Source organism: Oryctolagus cuniculus, chromosome 1 (genome assembly GCF_051225735.1).
Source record: "Oryctolagus cuniculus isolate XC-2025 breed Fujian yellow rabbit chromosome 1, ASM5122573v1, whole genome shotgun sequence".
NCBI classification, from domain to species: domain Eukaryota; kingdom Metazoa; phylum Chordata; class Mammalia; order Lagomorpha; family Leporidae; genus Oryctolagus; species Oryctolagus cuniculus.
Window position 1 is genome coordinate 12,020,812 of NC_142867.1, and position 24,458 is coordinate 12,045,269.

At 39.1% G+C, this 24,458-nt stretch overlaps 1 protein-coding gene across 1 annotated transcript in view; it reads right to left on the bottom strand.

Moving 5' to 3' along the window:
- Positions 1-2,677: 2,677 nt before the first annotated feature.
- The window catches only part of LOC108177942 (membrane-spanning 4-domains subfamily A member 12), a 62,456-nt gene continuing 40,675 nt past the window's right edge, over positions 2,678-24,458 (bottom strand). The window contains exons 4-5 of the mRNA XM_089302884.1: positions 5,935-6,054; positions 2,678-2,881 (exon numbers count right to left, since the gene is read on the bottom strand). Of these exons, the coding sequence (XP_089159010.1) occupies positions 2,777-2,881; positions 5,935-6,054 (225 nt within the window). The 3' untranslated portion in view covers positions 2,678-2,776. The remainder of the gene's footprint in view (positions 2,882-5,934; positions 6,055-24,458) is intronic.

Consider the following 24,458-nt stretch of genomic DNA (forward strand, 5'->3'; position numbering starts at 1 on the left):
TCAAGCTGAGAAGCTTCTGCACTTAAAAGAAACACTCAGCAAACTGAAGAGGGAATCAACAGAATGGGAGAAAATATTTGCAAACTATGCAAGTGATAAAGGGTTAACATTCAGAATGCTTAAAGAGCTCAAGAAACTCAGCAATAACAAAACAAGCAATCCAGTTAAGAAATGGGAAAAGGACTTGAATAGAGATTTTTCAAGAGAGGAAATTTAAATGGCTAACAGACACTTGAAAAATTCTCAGGATCACTAGCCATCAGGGAAATGGCAAATCAAAAACACAGTGAGGTTTTATCTCATTCCAGTTAGAATGGCTTTCATACAGAAATCAACAAACAATAAATGCTGGAGAGAATGTGGGGAAAGAGGTACCCTAATCCACTGTTGGTGGGAATGTAAACTGGTGAAGCCACTGTGGAAGATGTATGGAGGTAGCTCAGAAATATAAATATAGACCTACCATATGACCCAGCGTTCCTACTCCTGGGGATTTACCTAAACCCAAAGGAATAAGGATCTTAAAGAGTTATCTGTACCCACATGTTAATTGCAGCTCTATTCACAAGCTAAGATATGGAATCAACACAGATGTTCATCAACTGTTGTCTGCATAAAGAAATTATGGCATATATACACTTTAGAGTACTACTCAGCTATATAAAAATTGAAATCCTGTTGTTTGCAACAAGAATGATGCAAATGGAACCCATTAGACTTAGTGAAATAATCCGGTCCATCCAACAAAGACAGATAACATATTTTCCCTGATCCAGGGAAAGTAATAGAGTACCTAAAAAGTATTGTTTAGGAGTGAATGTACATTTTGAGATCTGATGATTGTTTACAGCCCTTGTATCTACTGTTAAGGAACAGTGTTTTTTTCATATTATTGTTGAACTCTTTTTCTTAGTGTGAGATTAACTATATGATCATCAAATAAACTGAAAATAGATCTTTGTAAAAATTAAGAGTGGTAATGTGAGAGGGAGGAGGAAAAATTGTTGGAGCTTGGGTGGACGGATGGTAGCGGGGGATACATTACTCTGTTCCTAAATCTGTACATTTGAGATACATGAAACTTGTATAACTTAAATAAAAATAAAGTATATGGGGGCTAAATTATTACAGGAAATTAATACTGTACTGCAACACCAAGCTCTCATGCTGTATGAGGAAAACAAGGAAGACAGAAACAAAATATATTTAGGAGCTCATACAGAAAAGGCTGTCAAATTATATCAGTTCAGAGACATTTCTCAGCTCCCTGGCAGGAGCAGACAGGTGGATGGTGGTGCGCTTAAAGGGAAAAGAGATAAGGAAATAACCTGTGGTTGAGATGATCAGTTCATTTTTTAATCTATTTTATTTTCATTCAGTATCATCTGTGTGGGGAGCAACTCGGACTAGACTAAGTTACTGGAATTAAGACTTATTCTATGCATCTGCTCTCCCACAATATGGTGCTGAGAGAAAGAGACCAAACAACCTCTACGCAGCTGCCTCGTCAGTTTGATAAGCTGCAGGAGCTGATCCTGCTCCTGATTGGAGGAGAGCAGCGTGCTTGGCGTGTGGGCAGCAGAGTTGGGATTGGTGGGAGAGGACTATAAAGGAGGAGAGAGACAACATGCACCAAGGAACATCTGAGAGGAACATCCGGATAACATCTGAGCAGCCCCCGAGAGAGCCGGCCGGCGGTGTGCCGCTCCCCCGCGGAAGTGGGGAAAGTGGCAGGGGGAGCCGCCCTTCCACAGAGGTGGAGGGGTCAGCAGCCAACCCGGGAAGGACCAGCAGCAAACCCGGGAAGGGCTGAGCAGACAAAAGAACAGCGCAGGGTTCTGTGTCGTTCCTCCGCGAAGAGGGGGAGCGACAATCTGGGTGAAAAACTCTAGTGGGAAGCTGGAGATGTAAGTTTGGAAGCATCATTATGAAGGTCTAGGATAGAGACAGAGCATTAAGACTGTTGTAAATTTATAGATGGTTAACTAAGCTGTAGACAGACATACATGGTGTTGTCCATAGAGAAGCTAAAGTTGGACAAGTCAAGGGGAAGAATATCATCTGCTTAAAGATGTAAAGGCCCATGTAAGAAGTCGGCAGATTTGTGAGATAGGGAAGTGTAACATGAGGAAGGAGCAGCCCTTTCCATTTCTAGCCTGTTCTATCTGCTACACGACAAATGGACAAACAATACTCTCCTTCACATCAGCCTTATGATTATAAACCTGGGCCTCTGCAGCCAGACTGGGAAGAAAGGACAGAGATATCTTTCACCAAAGCTTTCTGATTCATTGACATTGAGGTAAATTAGAGATAAAATTTGCCATCAGACATTAGGTAGTAGATGTGGTGGAAGTAGGAAATGAACTGATTGGAAAAGGTTTTTGCCATCTTTCCAACTTCCCAGTTACTACAAAATCTTGGTTTCTGAAGACACTAAAGTTCTACATTTTGATATTTTAAAATTCTTTCTCCCAAATTTTGAAAATTTATGGTTTAACATGTGTGTCCATATCCTTTTACCTGGTAATGACTTCTACAAAGCTTTTTTGTTTCCAAGAAATTATCTGTTGAATTAAGCAGACATGAGCTAGAGATTGTCTTCAACTGTACAGAGACTCACATAGCATGTGATAGTAAGTACAGTGTTTTCAGTTACTTATAATCACACTTTAGTGATGACCCTATTTATGTGTAATTCCTATCAAATAGGGTTCATAAAAGAAATCATTAGCTTCTGATTCACCAAGGGAGATGTGAGATACTCACTGAATTTTTATCTTCTTTTTGCTTGTTTTGCCCAGCGTGTCACTGTAATTGCCACAAGCAATTCCAAGAGGCTGAATAACAACAAATACTCTGAAAGGAGTTTAGCACTTTTCTGTATCCAAAAAGAAAATGTACATTACTTACAGATATTTATAGCTTAATACTTTAAACATAATTAAAACATCATAAAATGCAGGAAGAAGAAAAATAGAATGGAGAATCTACTCACTACATCCTCTACTCTCCAGCAAATGATTAATTTAAAATATTTTACTTGATTTTGTGATAATAACTGATAATTTTTTGAGGGTGATGATAAACTGATAAATTTCTGTCAAATGGATAATTAGAATAATGAGAATAATTGGTTGTGTTTCCTGCTTGTTTGTTTTCTTTGGTTGTGAATAAGACCAGCAAATATTCATTGAGGCATTGGGACCCATGAACCCCTACAGAAGATAGACTTGAGACACTCTTGAGTTATAGGACTCATTTTTCATAGAAGTACATAAAATTTGCCTGGCTATTAGGAAAAGACTCTAAACGGGAATTTATGCTGAAGAAAAAGAAAGTTTGAATTTGTATCCTGGGTTCAATACAAGGATTTATGTATCCAAGGCACTGGCTCTTTCTTTCTGATTTTGTCTCTCTGACTATAAGCTCCAACGCACTCATATCCTCACAGAATAGTTGGGCTGGGGACAATAATACAGAATTTGTTATATTGGAAGCCTACCCACTTCAGTACCGAAATACTTCTGTTACAAGGCCACCATGGGTTCTTCAGACCAATGTTCAATAATGACACCTTTTAATAGTAACTGAATCACTCTCCCCTGCTCCACTTTGACTATGACCTTGTCTAAACAAGATAAGAATCGGAGAACTCAGAGGGCTTCCATAGCCTTGGAAACTCATGACTGGAGCATAGGGAGACTACTGATGCCATAGACAGGAGTGTCAATTGGTAAAGTCAACAACAGGAGTCACTGTGCACTTACTCCTCATGTAGGATCTCTGTCCTTAATGTGCTGTGTATTGAGATTTAATGCTATAACGAGTACTCAAACAATATATTTCACTTTGTGTTTCTATGGGGGTGCAAACTGTTGAAATCTTTACTTAATGCATACTAAACTGATCCTCTGTAAAAAAAAAAAAAAAAAGAAATTATCAACTCCCAACTTGACTCTCACTGGGATTAAACATGACAATAGGTCTGATCTGATTTCATCTTCATTTAAAAAAAAATCATCTATTATTTTTCACTTTATGTTTCTGTGTGAGAGCAAACTGTTGAAATCCTTACTTAATGTATACTAAGCTGATCTTCTGTATATTAAGATAATCGAAAATGAATCTTGATGTGAATGGAAGGGGAGAGGGAGTGGGAAAGGGGAGGGTAGTGGGTGGGAGGGACGGTATGTGGGGGAAGCCATTGTAATCCATAAATCGTACTTTGGAAATTTATATTCAGTAAATAAAAGTTAAAAAAATAGTAACTGAATCATGGCAATATAAATTATGGATATGCTTATGGACTGCTGAGATGTTCTAGGATTCTTTCATCCAAGAACTTGAGGTCAATATTGAACCTCTGGCTCTCAGTGGCCCTGAAAATCTTGAGAGGGTTAGCAGGGAAAGGGATTCAAGAGAAAGACTCTCAATTTCTTGCAAATATGAGCATTGGTGCTTCTAGAGATGAATTGAAAAAATGGAAGAGTTAATACCATAATGACATACTTGTCTAATAAAATGTGCTCTTACTATCATGCGGATATAATCTTAAGCAATATCATGATGTTTATATTATATTTGTTTAATACAATTTAATGTTTAATATATTTGTTTAATACAATTTATTGTTTCATGTTAAGATATCTATCAAGGTATCTGTCATACAATTTTAGCACTCCTGAAAGCACTAAAATGCTCTTTGATGTGCCACTGAATTGGTTTATGTTAAAGCCTCAATTTTGTGTGGTGAAATAATGTTGGCCGAAGATCTTCTTCATGATAGTAAGTTCTCTGCAAGTGACTAGCCCTGTAACCCTGAGCAAGTAGCTTCTTTATTTGCTTCTTTGTTAAGCATAGATATAATTCACTGAGGAAGTTAGTAGTTCCACTCACAGTAAAATCACTACTGAAGCTACACAGAAAAATTGTCCAAAAAGTGCAACTTCTTTGGAACTAGATAATTAAAAATTTTGGATGCAGATTTAAGGAGCTTTCTGTATGAGGTTAGGAATTTTAAAAACAGACAACCTCCAAAGAAATACAATTCTGAAAACTTGGTTTCTAGGTCTTGACCCAAGGCCCACCTGTTTTGATCTCTGTCAAGTGCTGGGCAGACAGAATGGAGCGGAAATGTAGGAATCCAGTGGCCCTTATAGTTTACATTCCTACTCAATTTGCTTAGCACTGACTTCCATCTCTTAGCCTTCATAGCAACTTCTTCCATGTCAGTAAAACTATACATGTATGTGCACACACAGGTAAGTGTGCATATATCCAAGCTTCACCAGCAGAGAAGCCCAGATAATGAAACACAGACACGACATACTTAAAAAAACTTACACAGATCTGTTGACAGATTGACAGATGCAAATCAAGCAGTGTAAAACTCTCTATATAGCTGTGTGCATATAGAACTGAGTACACGGGCATTACAAGTTACAAACATGTACAGAGTTCAGCTTTGCTCTATCTGTAGACTACATGACTGATATTTAAAATACTCTGAGGTACAAAAGTATGCCATGTTATTCTTCAGAGATTAAGTCTTGCTATAACAAACTTTATCTTTTAAGTCATGGGAGAACTGACCTTAGAAATGTAGATACCTGAAAGGAACAAGCTGCCCATCATAAACACATCACGATAATCAGGTAGGTCCAGAATTGTATACAATGTTCACTCACTCAAAATATATCTATAAATATGTATAATACCTTCTAACTGGTTACTTGAGGTGTTGGGCAGTCCTAGGTTTAGAACATAGCCAGTATTTTGAATTACAATTATAATAGTTAAATATACCAAAGAGTAAATTGATGAGGGTAACTTGTAAGACTTGTATAATACTTAAATACTCTGATCATGTCCCAAAGAATTAATACATAATTTAAAATCATGAGGAAATTCTCAGAGAAACCTGGTACTTACATGAACCCAAATAAAATCTCCTGGAGTTAAACTAACTGCCAAAATCTCAAGCGAAATTAAAAGCACACCAATCGATGCAACAATAGCACTGATGATATGCATTACTATAGTGTAAGTAACCTGTAACAGATAAAAAAGAATCACTCGGTCATTAGAAGTTATCCACATGCATCACTAGTAAGTTTATTCACATAGAACAATTCTATAAATTTTGATTTTTCCAGAATATTAAAAGCATTCAAAAGACTGAACTATATATTTTTCAGGATCTTAAAATGAGGGAATATTTTGGCAATTATGGTTATAGCACGCATATGCTTATTTCTTCACTGACTGCCTATTCTGTATTACGGAGACAATTTCCTACATTAGCGGATAAAGAGGCAGAAAAAATTGGCTTCAAGAAATTGTCAGGTTATTGAGGAAGGCAAATGAGTGCATATTAAATGTGAATAGAATGTAAAAGTTGCTAACAATACAGACAAATTCATAGTATCATAAGGTTTCAGATTCTAGAAGGCTAATAGTCCAGGACATTGGTATTGTTCCTTTTGGAGAGCAAGTCGATGAGTTGCAGGAAATTATATTGTAAATACTTGTGCTATCTAGCTAGACTATTAAGATTTAATTTTGAAAATGGTGTGTAACTACGTGGCTGGAGATACCTATTATGTTTTCAGGCCACAGTCTTGTCAGACTATGTACTCTAGAAAATACATGCATATAATATTGTTGCATAATTGCATTTTGTCCCTATCATGGAAGTGATAAGTCATATGATTATTGTTGTTGAGGAGATCTTTCTCATATTTATTTCCTTGTTTGAATTTGCATTAATATATTTCTATCTCATATGAATTAGATAATAAGTGTGAAACCTAGACTATTGGATTGTAAAATCAATTTCACTGGATAAAACATGTTTACCTAAATTACTACATTGTGTATTAATCTCAATTAATTTATTCGTTTGGAACAAATCTCCCTTAAGGAAAGAAAACAAAATTAAATAAAAGCTCATTAATTCATTTTATAGCCTAAACACCCAACATTATTTAATAAATTGCAGTATTAGTTGTAACTCAGTGTCTAAAACAACGTATTTGTTGAATTTTCAGCTATATGGACAAGTTATTATATGAAAACAATTTCTGTTGAGAATGAGAGCCAATTTCTTGAGAAAACATGTCAATAAGGCCACTTGGAACATGTGTGAAATTTTGCTGGCAAAAGTTTACCTGAATAAACAGAGGTACTTATTTTGGTTCCTGATCTAAGTTAATGTGGTGTTGGAGTGCACTGTAAGAAGGGATTGAAGGTGCAGATCAATAAGCATTCAGCCTATGGGTGTGAATGTAATGTGCCAGAGTTACTCTGAAAAGTTCGTCAGTTTTTTTAAAAAAGTTAACATTCATATGCCATGTGATTTAGGTACTCATCCAAGAAAGGAAGGCATGTGTCTATACAAAGACTTGTATGTGAATGTTCATAATAGCTTTATTTTCATGAATTCACAACTGTAAACAGTGCAAGTTCCATCATAAGGTGAATGGATAAGCAAATTGTTATTATTATATATATATGAATGGTCTTTCTGATGTGTAGTTGGATTCAATTGGCCAGGATTTTGTAGAGTATTTTTGCTTCTATGTTCATCAGGGAGATAGGTCTATAGTTTTCTTTCTCTGTTGTGTCTTTTCTGAGTTTAGGAATTAAGGTGATATTGGCTTCATAGAAAGAATTTGGGAGGATTCCCTTTCTTTCAATTGTTTTGAATAATTTGAGAAGCACTGGGATTAGTTGTTCTTTAAATGTCTGGTAGAATTCAGCGGTGAAGCCATCGGTCCTGTGCTCTTCTTTTTTTGGTAGCATGTTTATTACTGATCCAATTTCTTTCATGGTTACGGATCTGTTTATGTTTTCTATGTCTTCATGGCTCAGTTTCGGAAGGTTGTATGTATCCAGGAATCTATCCATTTCTCCTAGGTTTCCCAATTTGTTGGCATACAGCTCTTTGTAATGGTTTCTCATGATTCTTTTTATTTCTGTTGTGTCAGTTACATTTCATTTTTCATCTCTAATTTTATTGATTTGGGTCTTCTCTCTCCTTTTTTTGGTTAGTTGGGCCAATGGAGTGTCTATTTTGTTTATTTTTTTCAAAGAACCAGCTCTTGGTTTTGCTGATCTTTTGTATTGCTTTTTTTGTTTCAGTTCTGCGGGTTTCTTCCCTAATCTTCAGTATTTCTTTTCTTCTGCTGGATTTGGGTTTGGTTTGCTGCTGTTTTTCTAGATCCTTGAGGTGCACAGAGAATTCATTTATTTGGTACCTTTCCAGTTTCTTGATGTAGGCACCAATTGCTATAAACATTCCTCTTAGCACTGCTTTTGATGTATCCCACAAGTTTTGATAAGTTGTATTGTCATTTTCGTTTGTTTCTAGAAATTTTGTGATTTCTCTTTTAATTTCTTCTATGACCCACTGTTCATTCAGAATCATGTTGTTCATTCTTCATGTTTTTGCATATGATACAGATATTCTTGAGTTGTTGATTTCAAGTTTCATTGCATTGTGGTCTGAGAAGATGTATGATATAATTTCTTCTTCTTCTTCTTCTTCTTTTTTTTTTTTTTGACAGGCAGAGTGGACAGTGAGAGAGAGAGAGACAGAGAAAAACATCTTCCTTTTCCATTGGCTACCCCCCGCAATGGCTGCTGCGGCCTGCGCGCTGCAGCCAGTGCACCGTGCTGATCCGAAGCCAGGAGCCAGGTGCTTCTCCTGGTCTCCCATATGGGTGCAGGGCTCAAAGACTTGGGCCATCCTCCACTGCACTCCCAGGCCACAGCAGAGAGATGGACTGGAAGAGGGGCAACAGGGACAGAATCTGGCACCCCGACTGAGACTAGAACCCGGTGTGCTGGCACCACAGGTGGAGGATTAGCCTATTGAGTCACAACGCTGGCCAGTATAATTTCAATTTGTTGAATTTTCTGAGGCTCTATTTATGGCTTAGCATATGGGCAATCCTAGAGTAAGTTCCATGTACCGGGGATAAATATGTGTACTTTGTGGCTGTGGGATGGAAGGCTCTGTGGATATCTACAAGTTCTATTTGGTTTATAGTGTCAATTAGCTCTGTTATTTCCTTGCTGGATTTCTGTCTGGTTGATTTGCCCATTGGTGAAAGTAGGTATTGAAGTCCCCTGCTACTATTGTATTTGAGTCTATATCTCCCTTTAAATCCTTTAGTAATTCTTTCAAATATCCAGGCACCCTGTAATTAGGTGCATATACATTTATAATAGTAATGTCTTCGTGTTGGATTGATCCTTTAATCATTATATAATGTCCTTCTTTGTCTCTTTTAATAGCTTTTGTGTTGAAGTCTATTTTGTCTGATATTAGGATGGCCACACTGGCTCTTTTTTGGTTTATGTTAGTTTGGAATATCTTTTTCCAGCCTTTCACTTTTAGTCTATGCACATCTTTGCTTGTGAGATGTGATTCCCGAAGGCAACGGATAGATGGGTTTTCTTTTTTAATCCATTCAGCTAGTCTGTGTCTTTTTACTGTAGAGATGAGACCATTTATATTCAGTGTGACTGTTGTTAAATACTGTCTTTTTCCTGTCATGTTTCCTTAAGAAGAGCTGTTTATGTATTTTGGTATTTGTTTGTATTTAAGCTGGGTCATTTTCTACATTCATCTTCTTTTGTAGTGAAGTTCTTGTTTGTGTTTCTGCGTGCAGTACATCCTTGAGCCAGTGTTGTAGGGCTGGACATGAAGATACAAATTCTTTCAGTTTCTGTTTGTCATGGAAAATCTTTATTTCTCCTTCATTCATAAATGATAGCTTTGCAGGGTACATTATTCTTGGCTGGAAGCCTTTATCTTTTAAAACTTGGAATATATCATGTCATTGTCTCCTTGCCTGTAGGCTTTGCAATGAGAAGTATGGGGTGAGTCTGATTGACTTACCTCTGAATGTGATTTGTCTTTTCTTTCAGGCACATTTTAGGATTTGTTCTTTGTGTTTCACTGAGTATTGCCACAATGTGTCGTGGTGAATTCCTTTTCTGGTCACATTTGTTTGGACTCCTGTGTATTTGCTGAATTTGCTTGTTTTTTTCAACCTGTTTACGTTGGAAGTTTTCTGATATTATTTCATTGAAAATGCCTTCTAATCCGTTCTCTCTTTCCATACCCTCAGGGACTCCTATTATCTGGATGTTACAATGCTTGATTGAATATTGTAAGTCTCCAATCATGATTTTTAATTTTCTAGTTTACTCTTGTGTTTGATCTGACTGTATTATTTTCAGAAGTTTGTCTTCAAGTTCTGATATTCGCTCTTCTATTTCATTTGTTTGATTCCTGAGGGATTCCACGGTATTTTTACTTAGTCAATTGAGTTTTTCATTTCCAGTATTTCATTCTGGCTTCTCTTTAGGATCTCTATTCCTTGGGTGTGCTTTTCGTTCAGATCTTGAATCATTTCTCATTGCTTTTAAGTAATCTGATTACTAATTTTCTGAATTCTTTTTCTGGCATGACTTCAAATTCCTCTTCAGCCTCTCTTATGAACGGTTTAGCCTGCTCCATTGGCAAGTTCATAGGTTCTTCTATATTCTTTTTTTTGTTTTTATAACACTTATTTAATAAATATGAATTTCCAAAGTACAAATTTTGGATTATAGCAGCTTTTCCCCTCATAATCTCCTTCCACCCCCAGCCATCCCATCTTCCACTCCCTCTCCCATCCCATTCTTCATCAAGGTTCATTTTCAATTATCTTTATATACAGAAGATCAATTTAGTATATATTGAGTAAAGATTTCAACAGTTTGCACCCACACAGAAACACAAAGTGTAAGGTACTATTTAAGTTCTAGTTATACCATTAATTCACATAGTACAACACATTAAGGGCAGAGATACTACATGGGGAGTAGGTGTACAGTGACTCCTGCTGTTGATTTAACAATTGACACTTTTATTTATGATGTTAGTAATCACCTGAGGCTCTTGTCATGAGCTGCCAAGGCTGTGGAAGCCTTTTGAGTTCGCCAACTCCAATCTTATTTAGACAAGGCCATAGACAAAGTGGACGTTCTCTCCTCCCTTCAGAGAAAGGTACCTCCTTTTCTGATGGCCCGTTCTTTCCACTGGGATCTCACTCACAGAGATCTTTCATTTAGGTCATTTTTTTAACAGGTTAATCAAGGCTTTAATTTCACACACAACATACTCTATGCATAATTTAAAAAGGAAACAACAACAAGGGAAAACTGTAAAGGATACAGAGGAGCAGTTCTGCTAAGACAAAGATAAAGTGCCACTCCTTACAGAACAGAAAGAACTGGAATCCGAAGTCCACTCTGAACACAAAAGGGATCACCTCACAAATCATGTGGCCAAAGCTGCCAGCAAACCTGCTCATGGCTCAATTAGGCAAACTGTAGGAGCCTCACCTCACTTCTGTCTCCCTCTCTAAGTACAAAGAAAACACAGTGGGCAAGAGGAGTGAGGGAGGAAAACCCAGGGACAGAGGTGTGCACACCCACGAGACGTCTCACTCATGGGACTACTGTTTTCCAAACAGATCCCTTCTTTGTTGTGGCATTTGACCCAACACACTTAGATCCTGACCCAGACCCTTATGCCACTCTATATTCTTATGGATGTACCTGTAATTCGAACATTAAGAAAAGTCTGTGTTACTAAAATCAAATGCTCATATGCATACTGCCACACTTCCCATTAAAAACTTGAAAACCTCAGACACATAGCACCCATGGAAAGGAAACAATTTACTAACTGGGTACAAAGGCTACAAGGAAAGAGACTTCCTAAAGTGCAGTAGTAACCAGGCATGCCACAGGGCGTCTGTGACTGTGGTGAGACACAGCAACGCAACTGTCACTCAACAGCCAAGGCCTAAAAAGTTATGGTTTTCCAATAACATACGCATTTTTTCAGATGTTAATAAGACACATTAATTAGGTGATTTGTTTTTGCCACAGTGTCTTGGCTTTCCATGCCTGAGAAACTCTCATAGGCTTTTTAGCCATATCCGAATGCCTTAAGGGCTGATTCTGAGGCCAGAGTGCTGTTTAGGACATCTGCCATTCTATGAGTCTGCTGTGTATCCTGCCTCCCATTTGGATTGTTCTCTCCTTTTTAATCCTGTCATTATGATCGGTTATGAACTTAAACTGATCACTTTGACTAATGTGATAGCATTGGTACATGCCACCTTGATATTTTTCCTTTGTTCTTCAGCATTTCTGTTTGGTTTCTGTTTGGTTTAATTTTTAAGTTGATTTCCCTCTGGTATGGGCTGCTATGGGTCTGTGCTGGTTGCCAGTGTAAGCAAGCAGCTCCACCTTCTAGAGCTTGTTTATTTCTGGTAACTGAGGGAGGTGGGTACTTGAGTAGGCTGGTACCTGGGCTTTGAGGACTATGCTCTGCCCCTCAGGGCTGGTCTCTATGTTCCTTTGTTCACCTGAGAGCTCCTGAGCCTTCGTTGATCAGCCCCCCATCATTGTCCCCCCGTGTGATGAGGGGGGAGTCACTCCAAACCAATGTGATCCTGTTCCCTGGGTGAGGTGGTCCCTGCCACTGAAGGTCCCATTCAGGAGGCAAAAGCACAGCCTGCCCTCTTTCACTCCTGAATGTAAACAAACAAGACGGCTGCTCTCTGCCCACTGCCACTCCGCTTGTGAGGGTGGGGGAAGACACCGAGGGATCATGGTGTGTTCAATCTCTCTGTTCATTCCCTGGAATCGCGCCCACTTCCCCCTTACAGCAGCAAGCACTATGCACTTTGCTTTGCTTTTTTTACCCATTCATCCATGCTTGTGTCTCACCTGTCCCTCCCAGAGTACAGTGGGTATTGCAGGGTGGCTGTGGCAGGGTGGCTTCAGTGGCAAGTGCAGCGGGGCAGATGTGGTGGCGGTGCCTGCCGTCCTCCCACTGGTTCTTTGTTGTGTTCTCTTTCTGCAGTTCAGGCACCTCTACCCTCCCTTGCGTAGTCTCTGGCATTCTCTGGTGTGCTCCATGCCACTCCATGCCAACCTTCCATGGTTCCATCACCTAACTGTCCCCTGTATTCATCAATCTCTCTCTGTGCGACTCAGCACATCTTGCTGCTATACCGCCATCTCTTTTCTTGAATCTGAATCTCTTATAATTTTAATAACCTTCCTTTTATCCTTTACAGATTTTGATTTGTAAACTATTCTTTCTGATATATGAATGGTTACTCTTGCCTTCTTTTGGGTTCTTTTTTCTTGGAATATTTTATTCTACCCATTCACTTTCCATCTATGCATGTTCTCAGAGGTGAAATGAGTTTCGTGCATGGCTTACATACAGAAATCAACTAACAACAGATGCTGGCGAGAATGTGGAGGAAAAGGCTCACTAATCCACTGTTGGTGAGAATACAAACTGGTAAAGCCACTATGGAAGTCAGTTTGGAGATTGCTCAGAAACCTGAATATAATCCTACCACATGACCAAGCCTTGATCCCACTCCTTGGAATTCACCCAAAGGAAATTAAATTGGCAAATAAAAGAGCTGTCTGCACCTCAGTGTTTCTTGCAGCTCAATCCACAATAGCTAAGAAATGGAATCAACCTAAATGCCCATCAACAGAAGACTGGTAAAGAAATTATGGGATATGTACTCTATAAAATACTATACAATAGTAAAAAAAAATGAAATCTGGTCATTTGCAACAAAATAGAGGAATCTGGAAAATATCATGCTGGGTGAAATAAGTCAGTCCCAAAGGGACAAATATCATATGTTCTCCCTGATCAGTGACAACTAACAGAGCACCTAAAAGGAAACCTGTTGAAGTGAAATGGACAGTATGAGAATTAATGACTTGATTAGCCCTTGTCCTGACTGTCGAGGAACAACTTACTATTTTATTCCTTTTAGTACTTTTTTTGTTCTACTTAATACCACTGGTTGAACTCAATTAACACACAATTATTCTTAGGTGTTTAAATTAAACTGAAAAGAGATCCCTGTTAAATATAAGAGTGGGAATAAGAGAGGGAAGAGATGTACAGTTTGGCACATGCTCACTCGGACTTACCCTTAATGGTAGAGCAAGAAACGTGCCAGGGGATTCCAATCCAATCCCATCAAGGTGGCGTGTACCAATGACATCTCACTAGTCAAAGTGATCAGTTTCAGTTCATAATTGATCATAATGACAGGATTAAGTGTCAAAGAGATCACATAAAAAAGACCAGTGTCTGCAAATACTAACTGCTAGAATTAAAAAGGAGAGAACGATCCAACGTGGGAAGTGGGATACACAGTAGACTCATAGAATGGCAGATGTCCTAAACAGCATTCTGGCCTCAGAATCAGCTCTTAAGGTATTCGGAACAGGATAAAAAGCCCATGAGAGTTTCTCAGGCATGGAAAGCCAAGACACTGTGGCAAAAACAAATGACCTAAATGAAAGATCTCTGAGTGAGATCCAAGTGGAAAGAATGGGCCATCAAAGAAGGAGGTACCTTTCTCTTGAAGGGAGAAGAGAACGTCCACTTTGACTATGGCTTTGTCTAAATATGACTGGAGTTGGAGAACTCAAGAGGCTTCCATAGCCTTGGCAGCTCATGACAAGAGCCTCAGGTGATTATTGACGCCATAAATAAGAGTGTCAGTTGTTAAATCAACAACGGGAGTCACTGTGCACCTACTCCCCATGTAGTATCTCTGCCCTTAATGTGTTGTACTATGTGAATTAACAGTAAAGCTACTATTCAAACAGTACTTTATACTTTGTGTGTCTGTGTGGGTGCAGTCTGTTGAAATCTTTACTTAGTATATACTAAATTGATCTTCTGTATATAAAGATAATTGAAAATGAACTGTGATGAAGAATGGGATGGGAGAGAGAGTGGGAGATGGGATGGTTGCAGGTGGGAGGGGGTAATGGGGGAAAAAGCTGCTATAATCCAAAAGTTGTACTTTGGAAATTTATATATATTAAAAGAAGAAAAAATAAAGAAATTAGTTTCTTGCAAGTAGCATATGGTTTAAATTTGTTTTATTCAGCACTCTGGCCTCAGAATCAGCCCTTGAGGCATGCAGATCTGGCTGAAAAGCCCATGAGAGTATTTCAGGCACGGAAAGCCAAGACACTCTATTGAAAAAAAAAATGACCTAAATGAAAGATCTCTGTGAGTGAGATCCCAGTGGAAAGAATAGGTCATCAAAGAAGGAGGTACCTTTCTCTGAAGGGAGGAGGGAACTTCCACTTTGACTATGACCTTGCCTAAATATGATCAGAGCCGGTGAACTCAAAAGGCTTTCATAGCCTTGGCAACTCATGCATGACAAGAGCCTAGGGTGATTACTGATGCCATAAACAAGAGTGTCAAATTGTTAAGCCAACAACAGGAGTCACTGTGCCCTTGCTCCTCATGTAGGATCTCTGTCCTTAATGTGCTGTACAGTGTGATTTAATGCTATAACTAGTACTCAAACAGTATTTTTCACTTTGTGTTACTACGTGGGTGCAAACTGTTGAAAGCTTTACGTAATATATGCTAAACTGATCTTCTGTATATAAAGAGAATTGAAAATGAATCTTGATGTGAATGGAAGGGGAGAGGGAGCAAGAGTTGGGAGGGTTGCGGGTGGGAGGGACGTTATGGGGGGGAAGCCATTGTACTCCATAAGCTGTACTTTGGAAATTTATATTCATTAAATAAAAGTTAAAATAAATTTGTTTTATTAAAAATCCATTTCATGTATTTTCTGTCTTTCTTTTTTAGATTTTATTTATTTACTTGAGAGGCAGAGTTAACATAGAGAGGGAGAGACAGAGAGAGAGGTCTCCATCCATTTGTTCACTCCCCAAATAGCCCCAATGGCCAGAGCTGGGTCAATCTGAAACAAGGAACCAAGAGCCAGGAGATCCCTCTGGGTCTCCCACAAGAGTGCAGGAACCCAAGAACCTTGGCTATACTTTACTGTTTTCCCAGGCCATCAGAAGAAAGCTGAACTGGAAATTGAAGAGCTGGGACTTGAACTGGCACCAATATGGGATGCTGGCACCACAGGTGGTTGTTTAACCTTCCACACCACAGCACTGGCCCCAATTTAGTGTATTTTTAAAAATGTTTATTTATTTTACTTGAAAGTCACAGTTACACACAGAGAGAAGGAGGGGTAGAGAGAGAAAGAGAGAGAGAGAAAGAGAGAGAAAGTGAGAGAGAGAGAGAGAGAGAGAGAGAGAGGTCTTCCATTGCTGGTTCACTTCTCAGATGGCCGCAACAGCCAGAGCTGTGCCAATCCAAAGCCAGGAGCGAGGAGCCTCTTCCAGGTCTCCCACATGGGTGCAGGGTTCCAAGGACTTGGGCCATCTTCTACTGCTTTCCCAGGCCACAGCAGAGAGTTGTATCAGAATTGGAGCTGTTGTGTCTTGAACCAGCACCCATATGGGATGCTAGCACTGCAGGTGGCAGCTTTACCTGCTATGCCACAGTGCTGGCCCCAAGTGTATTTTCTAAACTGAAGAATTTAATCCATTTACATGTATTGTAATTGATGATAGGTAAGCTTTTACTGCTGCCATTTTGATATTTGTTTTCTAGTTTTATCATAGTTCCTCTATTTTTTCTCCTTCATATATTTCTTTATAGTAAAGAGATTTTATCTAGCAATATATTTTGATTTTTTGCTTATTATTTTTGGTAAATATAATTTTTTGCTTTGTGGTTACCATGAGACTTACAAGAAACTCTTTGGTTACAGCATTATATTTTGAGTTATAGAAAGTTAATGTTGACTGTAATGATAGGAAAACACAAACATAACAACCTCATAAAACTGTAACCTACACTGTATTCCTACACATATTTTTATTTTTCATGCCTTATTTTAAATTCATATAAATTGTCCCTTAATATATTAAAAGTTTTTGTTCTTTTTAATTATTTAATTTTGATGCTAAAGTTGGTTACATATCATCTTTACAGTACAGCATATTGAATTTGTCCATATAATTACCCTTTCCAGTGATGTTTTTTATCTTCGTGTATTTTTTCTTACTCATTATTATTTCTATGATATAAAGGACTTGCTAGCATTTCTTATAGAACAGGTCTGGTGGTGATAAATTCTCTCAGCCTTGTCTAAGGATGTCTTAATTTCTCCATCATATCTAAAGGATAGGTTTGCTTGGTACGGTTTTTTTGGTTGGAAGATTTTTTTTTTCTCTTTGGTGTTATGAAAGTTTTGTCCTACTCCTTCCTGGCCTGAAAAGTTTCTGACAAGAAGTCTCTAGCCAGACAAACTGGAAAGTTTTTGTGTTGTTTCTTTTCTCCTCAACTTTGAGAATCCCACCTTTAACACTTAAGAACTCGATAATAATATAATATTGAGCAGAGCTGATTGAGTTGAATCTGGTGACCTCCGAAAGAAAATTGTGCCTTTCTAAAGAGCTGGGAAGTTTTCCGCTCTCATTTTGATGTATTTTCTGCTTCTTTGGCCTTCTCAAATCTCCCTTCAACCCTGATAACTCAGACATTTTCTCTTTTAATGTTGCCCAGTGTCCTTATAAACTCTTCATTCCTCTTGATTCTATTTCTTTCCCCTCAAATTGTGCATTTTAAAATAACTTATTATCAACCTATTTCTTCTTATGTTTGATGTATTCTACTATTAATGTCATCTATCATGTTTGAAATTTCACTTAGTGTACTTTTCAAGTAACGATTTTGATTTTTTAAAATTATTTTTTTATTTGAACATCAGAGTTACAGAGAGAAGTGAGAGGAGAGAAAGAGGGAGATCTTCCATCCAGTAGTTCACCCCCTACATGGCTGAAATGGCCAGGGCTTGAGCAATAAGATTCATCCACTTCTCCATGTGAGTTGCAGGAGCCCAAGTACTTGGGCCACCCTCTGCTGCTTTTCTCAGGCCATTAGCAGGAGCCTTGATCAGAAGTAGAGCAGCTGGACATGAACCAGTGCTGATATGGCATGCTGGCATCAGAGGTGGCAGCTTTTACCTGCTGTGCCACAAGGCTAGCTCCCAGATTTTGATTTTTAAAAACTACTTCTATCTTTGTTAAATCTGTTATTGAGTTTGCTGATCTGTGTTAGCTTGACATTCACTAATTTTTCTAAGACAGGAGTGTAGAACCTTTCTTCTGTCAAGGGCCATTTGGCTATTTATAACATCATTCATGGGCTGTATAAAATATCAAATTAAAATTAACCTGCTACGGATTTATTGGGTTTAGGATCCCACCTTTGGTTGCCTTGGCAGGGACAGACCAAATGATTTCATGAGACCTATAGGGCTGTAGGCTGGATGTTCCCCTTCCCTGCCTTAAAAACTATTTTGAATTATTCATCCAATAACATGCATATGTCAGTTCCTGTCACGTTTTTGGCATCCTATTTTGTTCATTATTGAGTCATGGGTCTCTGAAAGTTATTGGCTTTTGTTGGCATATGCCATCTGTGTACTGAAGGATTATTTTTCCAGTCTTTGTAATCTGGCTTTGTGGATGTTCTTTCAGAAATTATAAGCAGTATGCTTATTGTCTTTGAGTCTATGGACTCTTCTATTATTGAAGCAGTAGATGGGGCTGTAAATTGAGGTTTGCTGATTCAGCAATTGAGGTAAGGCTGTTTTTGGTGTATTGTCACTATTTCTGCACTAGAGGGTGCCACAAGACCAAATTTGTCACAAACCCACAACTGATGTTCACAGGAAATAGAGAAGTGTTTAAAGAGATAGTCAGTCCATCCTCTGATCCTCTTCCTAAGGTTGGGGTAGACCTAGATGTCTACTCTTATGGCCACCAATGCTGAACTGCTAAATCATACCAGCTAGAGTTCACAATCCATTGAGACAAGAGCAGCACGGGTATAAGGACCAAGTCCTACACTACTATGGGCTGTTTTCTATTGAGGTGGACTCATGGAGAAAGGCCACTAAAATCAGCCACCAGTGATGAAGGTAGGAATATAAGTCCAGTCAACTGGGCTTCACCCCTTCAATGGGCACTAGAGCAGGTGCAGAGACTATGCACAAACAGTTGCTTGAGATGGGGATTGTTAGGATCTGTCTAGTACTGGATTGTACTAACCCAACATGGAGTCCTACAACATAGTATTAAGCTCACTTTTCTTCCCCATTATGCTACTTTTCAGTTTTTCCTCACTGTCTGCTTGAGCTTGGAGTATGGGTGATGGAGGCAGTCCCTTGGCCACTCAGTTAAATAGTAAATGGGGTCACATTTGGGTCTCACTCCCTAGACCCTGCATGATTTGGTGATAAAACAAGTACAGTTTCTGCTTACGAGACCTGGACTACAGACACAGACTTTATGGGCTTTATCTACAGTTGGGTTTCATCACAACAGGCCCAATGCTGAGCTCCAAACAATATTCAAAGATTATTTTAACCTTACTCCCCAGTGGCTGGAGTCTTGCTCTGGTTTCTGCTAGAGGTTGAAAGAGAGGTGATAGAGACATTCTTTTGGTCACTTGGCTAAGGAGAATCCAAACACTTAGTCTGTAGGTTCTGAACTGGGGTCAGGGGCCATGTAGCTCTATCTGACACTGTTTTATCTTGGTAGGATTTGTACTGGGTCTCAGGTTTAAGGTCTGGACTTAATTCCCTCTTTCTCTCCAAAGTGGAAGGTGAGGTCTCTCCAAGTTGTGCTGGTGGGGTCTGGGGAGGATAGCACAGGCAATTGTTTCCTTCCTGCTTTCTTCAATATGTCTTTAAAAATCATTATTGTCATAAAACCAGGTACTATGATTTCTCACTGGTCTTCTTTAGCTAAGGTGTCTTGGTGCATGAATGGCTGTTCAAACAGGTACCTCTGTGGAGAGATGATCACTGGAGTGTCTTACTCAGCTGCCATCTTGTTTTATATCTCTGCCTTGTATTTTCTTTTGAAAAAGATTTACTTATTTATTTGAAAGGCAGAGTTCAGGGAGGGGCTGGGGGGAAGGGATGGAGGGAGGGAGAGGAGAGAGAAGAGAGGGGAGAGAGAAGAGAGGGGAGAGGGGAGAGGGGAGAGGGAGAGGGAGAGAGAGAGAGAGAGACCTGTAACATCTGCTGGTTTACTTACCAAATGGCCACAACAGCAAGGGCTGTGCTAGGCTGAAGCCAGGAGCCAGGAGCTTCTTCTGTGTCTCTCACCTGGGTGGACGGGGCCCAAGCACTTGAGCCATTTTATGTTTTCCGAGGTGCATTTGCAGGGAGCTGGATCAGAAGTGGAGTACCTGCATATGAACTGGCACCCATATGGGATGCCAGCATTGCAGGCGGTGGCTTAACCTGCTATGGCACAATGCCGGCCCCATGGGTATATTTTTTAAATGGGTTATTTTTTGACATTGTGTTAAGTACTTTATATATTTTGGATATTTACCACTTTTCATATGTGTGCCCTGAAAATATATTCTCCCAAAATATTTTCATTCTGTTGATTGTTACTTTGCAATGGGATTTTTTTTTAATTTGGTATAGTCCTATTTGTTATTTTTTCCTTTTGTTGTCACCAATATTGTGTTAGCTATATGCAGTTTTACTAGCTGTACAATAAATCTTTTTGTCAAAAGTTTCATTTATTTGAAAGGCAGAGTTACAGGGAGACAGAGAGAAAGCAATCTTCTATCTGGTGGTTTACTCCCAAAATGGCCCCAACTGCTAGGGATGGGATAGGCTAAAGCCAAGAGTCAGAAGCTTCAACTGGGTCTCCCACATGGGTTGCAGGGGCCCAAACACTTGGGCCATCTCTGCTACTTTTTCCAGGCAACTAGCAAGGAGACAGGTCAGAAGTGGAGCAGCCAGGACACGAATCAGTACCCATATGGGATGCCACCCTCACAAGCAGTGCCTTTACTCACTATGCTAGAACATTAGCTCCTCCTGCATATTATTAAATAGATTTGAAGGGCCAGCGCTGTGGCATAGCAGGTAAAGCTGCCACATACAGTGCCGGCATCCCATATGGGCACCAGTTCGAGTCCTGGCTGCTCTACTTCCAATCCAGCTCACTGCTTTGGCATGGGAAAGTAGTAGAAGATGGCCCCAGTCCTTGGGCCCCTGCACCTGCATTGGAGACTTGAAAGAAGCTCCTGGCTCCTGGCTTCAGATCGTCCCAGCTCTGGCCATTGTGGCCATTTGGAGAGTAATCCAGCAGATGGAAGATCTCTCTCTCTCTCTCTCTCTCTCTCTCTCTGCCTCTCTGTAACTCTCCCTTTCAAATAAATAAATAAATCTTTTTTTAAAAAATAGATGTGAAAAGATGGTGCATATTTACACTGTTTCTGATGTTAGGCATAAAACATACAGTTCTTCACCATTAGGTATGATATTAGCTATAGATTTTTTGTATTTGCCCTTTCTCAGGTTAAGGGTTTTCCATTCTATTATTTAAAAAGAATTTTAAAAAAAGGATAATGTGGGGATGGGAGTTGTGGTACAGTGGATAAAGCTGCTGCTTGAGATATCCACATACCATACTGGAGTGTAACTTTGAGTCCTTGCTCTGCGGCTTCCAATTCAGCTTCCTTTTAATGCACCTGGAAAGGCAGTTGAAGGTGGTTAAAGCCCTTGCATCTGCCACCCAGGTAGAAGACCTGGATGGAGTTCCCAGTTCTTGGCTTTTGCCTGGCCCTGGCAGTTGCAGTCATCTGGAGAGTGAATCAGCAGGTAAAAGATCTCTCTGTGTCTCTCCCCCTGACTTTCAAACAAACAAATAAGCAAAAGATCTTTAATAATTTAATGCAAAATACTTTTTTCTTTCAAATGACCCTAATGCAGTGAATTACACTGATTTATTTTACAGCCCCCTGTCTGGTAATCTGTTCCTCTCACATGCACTCCCACTATGATGCTGTCAGACATGGTGTGCTATAGCTGGGAGTGGGGAGGTGCTTGCAAGCTGGCACCACGCTGTTTGTGCTCCCACATTGTGAGCCAAATAAAGCCCTTTTCTTTATAAAGTGTGCAGCCCTAGGCATTCAATTAGAGTAACTGAAAATAGACTGGCCAGTGCCGCGGCTCACTAGGCTAATCCTCTGCCTTGCGGCGCTGGCCTACGGGGTTCTAGTCCTGGTCGGAGCACTGGATTCTTTCCCGGTTGCCCCTCTTCCAGCCCAGCTCTCTGGTATGGCCTGGGAGTGCAGTGGAGGATGGCCCAAGTAGTTGGGCCCTGCACCCCATGGGAGACCAGGATAAGTACCTGGCTCCTGCCTTTGGATCAGCGCGGTGCGCTGGCCGCAGTGCGCCGGCTGCGGCGGCCATTGGAGGGTGAACCAACGGCAAAAGGAAGACCTTTCTCTCTGTCTCTCTCTCTCACTGTCCACTCTGCCTGTCCAAAAAAAAAAAAAAAAAAATAGATGAATGGAATTACTGGATCATATGGTAGTTTTGTGTCTAACTTTCAGCTAATTGCCCAACTGTTTCCTAATAGCTAGACTATTTTTACATTCCCACCAAGCAAGTGGTCTAATTTTCCCACATCCTCTCTTTTTTTCTTTTTTTTTGCTATTTTGAGAGTAGTCATCCTTTTAAGTGTGAGGTGGCATATTGTTGTGGTTTTGATTTGTGTAACTGTATTTTGTTAATGATTAGTCATGTTGAACATTTTCTTCCAGTATATAATGGTCATTTGTTATCTACTTTGTGGAAATGTCTTTTCAAGTCCTTGCTCATTTGTTATTAGGATTTTGTTGTTCTTGTTGTTAAGTGGTAGTACTTCTTTACATATTTTGGATAGATTGGGATATATGAATTTAAAACATCCTGTTCCATTTTTAAGTTTTTTAATTCTGTCATTGTGTCCTTTCATGCACAAAAGTTTGAAATTTTGATTTATCCAAGTTATCTCCATTTTGTTTTGTTGCTTGTGGTTTTGGTTTCATATTAAAGAAATCAAGGACTAATCCACTGTCATGAAATTTTCCCTTTATGTTTTCTGATATGAGTTTTATAAGTTTAAACCTTAAATTTAGATCTTCGATCCATTTTGAGCTAGTTTTTGTATATGGTATAAGGCAAAGGTATAACTTTATTCTTTAATCTTTGGATACATAATTGCCCCAACATTATTTATTGTCTTTTCTACATTAAACAGTTGTGGCTTTTCCTCTGAAGTCATTTAGCCATATATTAAGGGTTTACTTCTGGGCTCTCTATTATGTTCCTTTGATCTACCTATTTATGGTAATAGCATGCTTAGATTACTGTAGCTTTATAGTAAGTTTTGAATTCAGGAAGGAATCTGTGAGAATACATGGCTTAAAAATTCAGTTTTAACTTCTTGCTTGCTTAGAGCCTCAAAGTCAGCCAGAAGTGATTGAGTGGGCTCTTCTTATTTCTCAAGTCTTTCTGGGGATAGCCTTTTACATATGTTAAGTTTTTTCTTTTTCAAATGACTTCAACATGTGGTATTGTACATATTCATGGGGAAGAGTACAATATCCCAGCACATGTATACAGTGTAAACTGATGAAATCATAGTTAGAATTTCTTATGTGTAGAGCCCACCAAATTCTCTCTCCCAGTTCTTTACACAGTATTTAATGCATTATTATGAAAAATAGTTTTCTGACTTAGAACACTAGAACCTGTTACTTCTATATTACTGTGCTTTTGTACCCGTTACCCAGCATCCTTCTATTTGCCTTTGTCCCACCATTCCCTGTTTCTAGCAATCACAATTCTAAGACTAAGATCTGATCAATGTTTTTTTTTAACTTTTCACATATGAAGAACATGCAGTAGTTGTCTTTCAGTGTATTGACTATTTCACTTAATACAATGACCTCCAGTTTCATCCTTGTTGCTTCAGATGTCAAGATTTCATTCTTTTTTATAGCTAAATAATATTCCATTATATACATGTGCACATTTTATTTAGTGCGAAGCATTTTAGATTTCTAAGAACACCTCAGAACTTTTCCAAGCTTCATATGATTGTTTAGTTATTCAGAAGTTCCTTTTAAATTTCCAACCTGACTCTAAGTTACCTAAATTCATTGCATAGCTTTATCCAGTTCTGCTGTTGCCAGAGGTTGATACTGTATAAGTCACCTAGTGGTAATGATTTTTTTTCATTGAGTTGAGATGGTGTCAAACAGACAGCCACAACATATTTGGAACAGAGAGCTGTAAGTTCACAAAATACTAAACTGCGCTTAGAAGATGGTGCTTTTAACAGAGCATCAGATGATCTCAATTCTCTCTGTTACTCCCCCTCTCTCTCTGTAACTCTGACTTTCAAATAAACAAATATATAAATAAATTTTAGAAGAAAAAAGGGGCCAACGTTGTGGTGTAGCGGGTAACACTGCTACCTGCAACACTGGCATCCCATATGGGTACCCATGTTCCAGCTGCTCCACATCTGATCCAGTTCCCTACTAATGGCCTGGGAAACACAATAGAGGATGGCCAAAGTACTTGGGCACCTGTTACTCATGTAGAAGACCTGGATGAAACTTTTAGCTCTTGGCT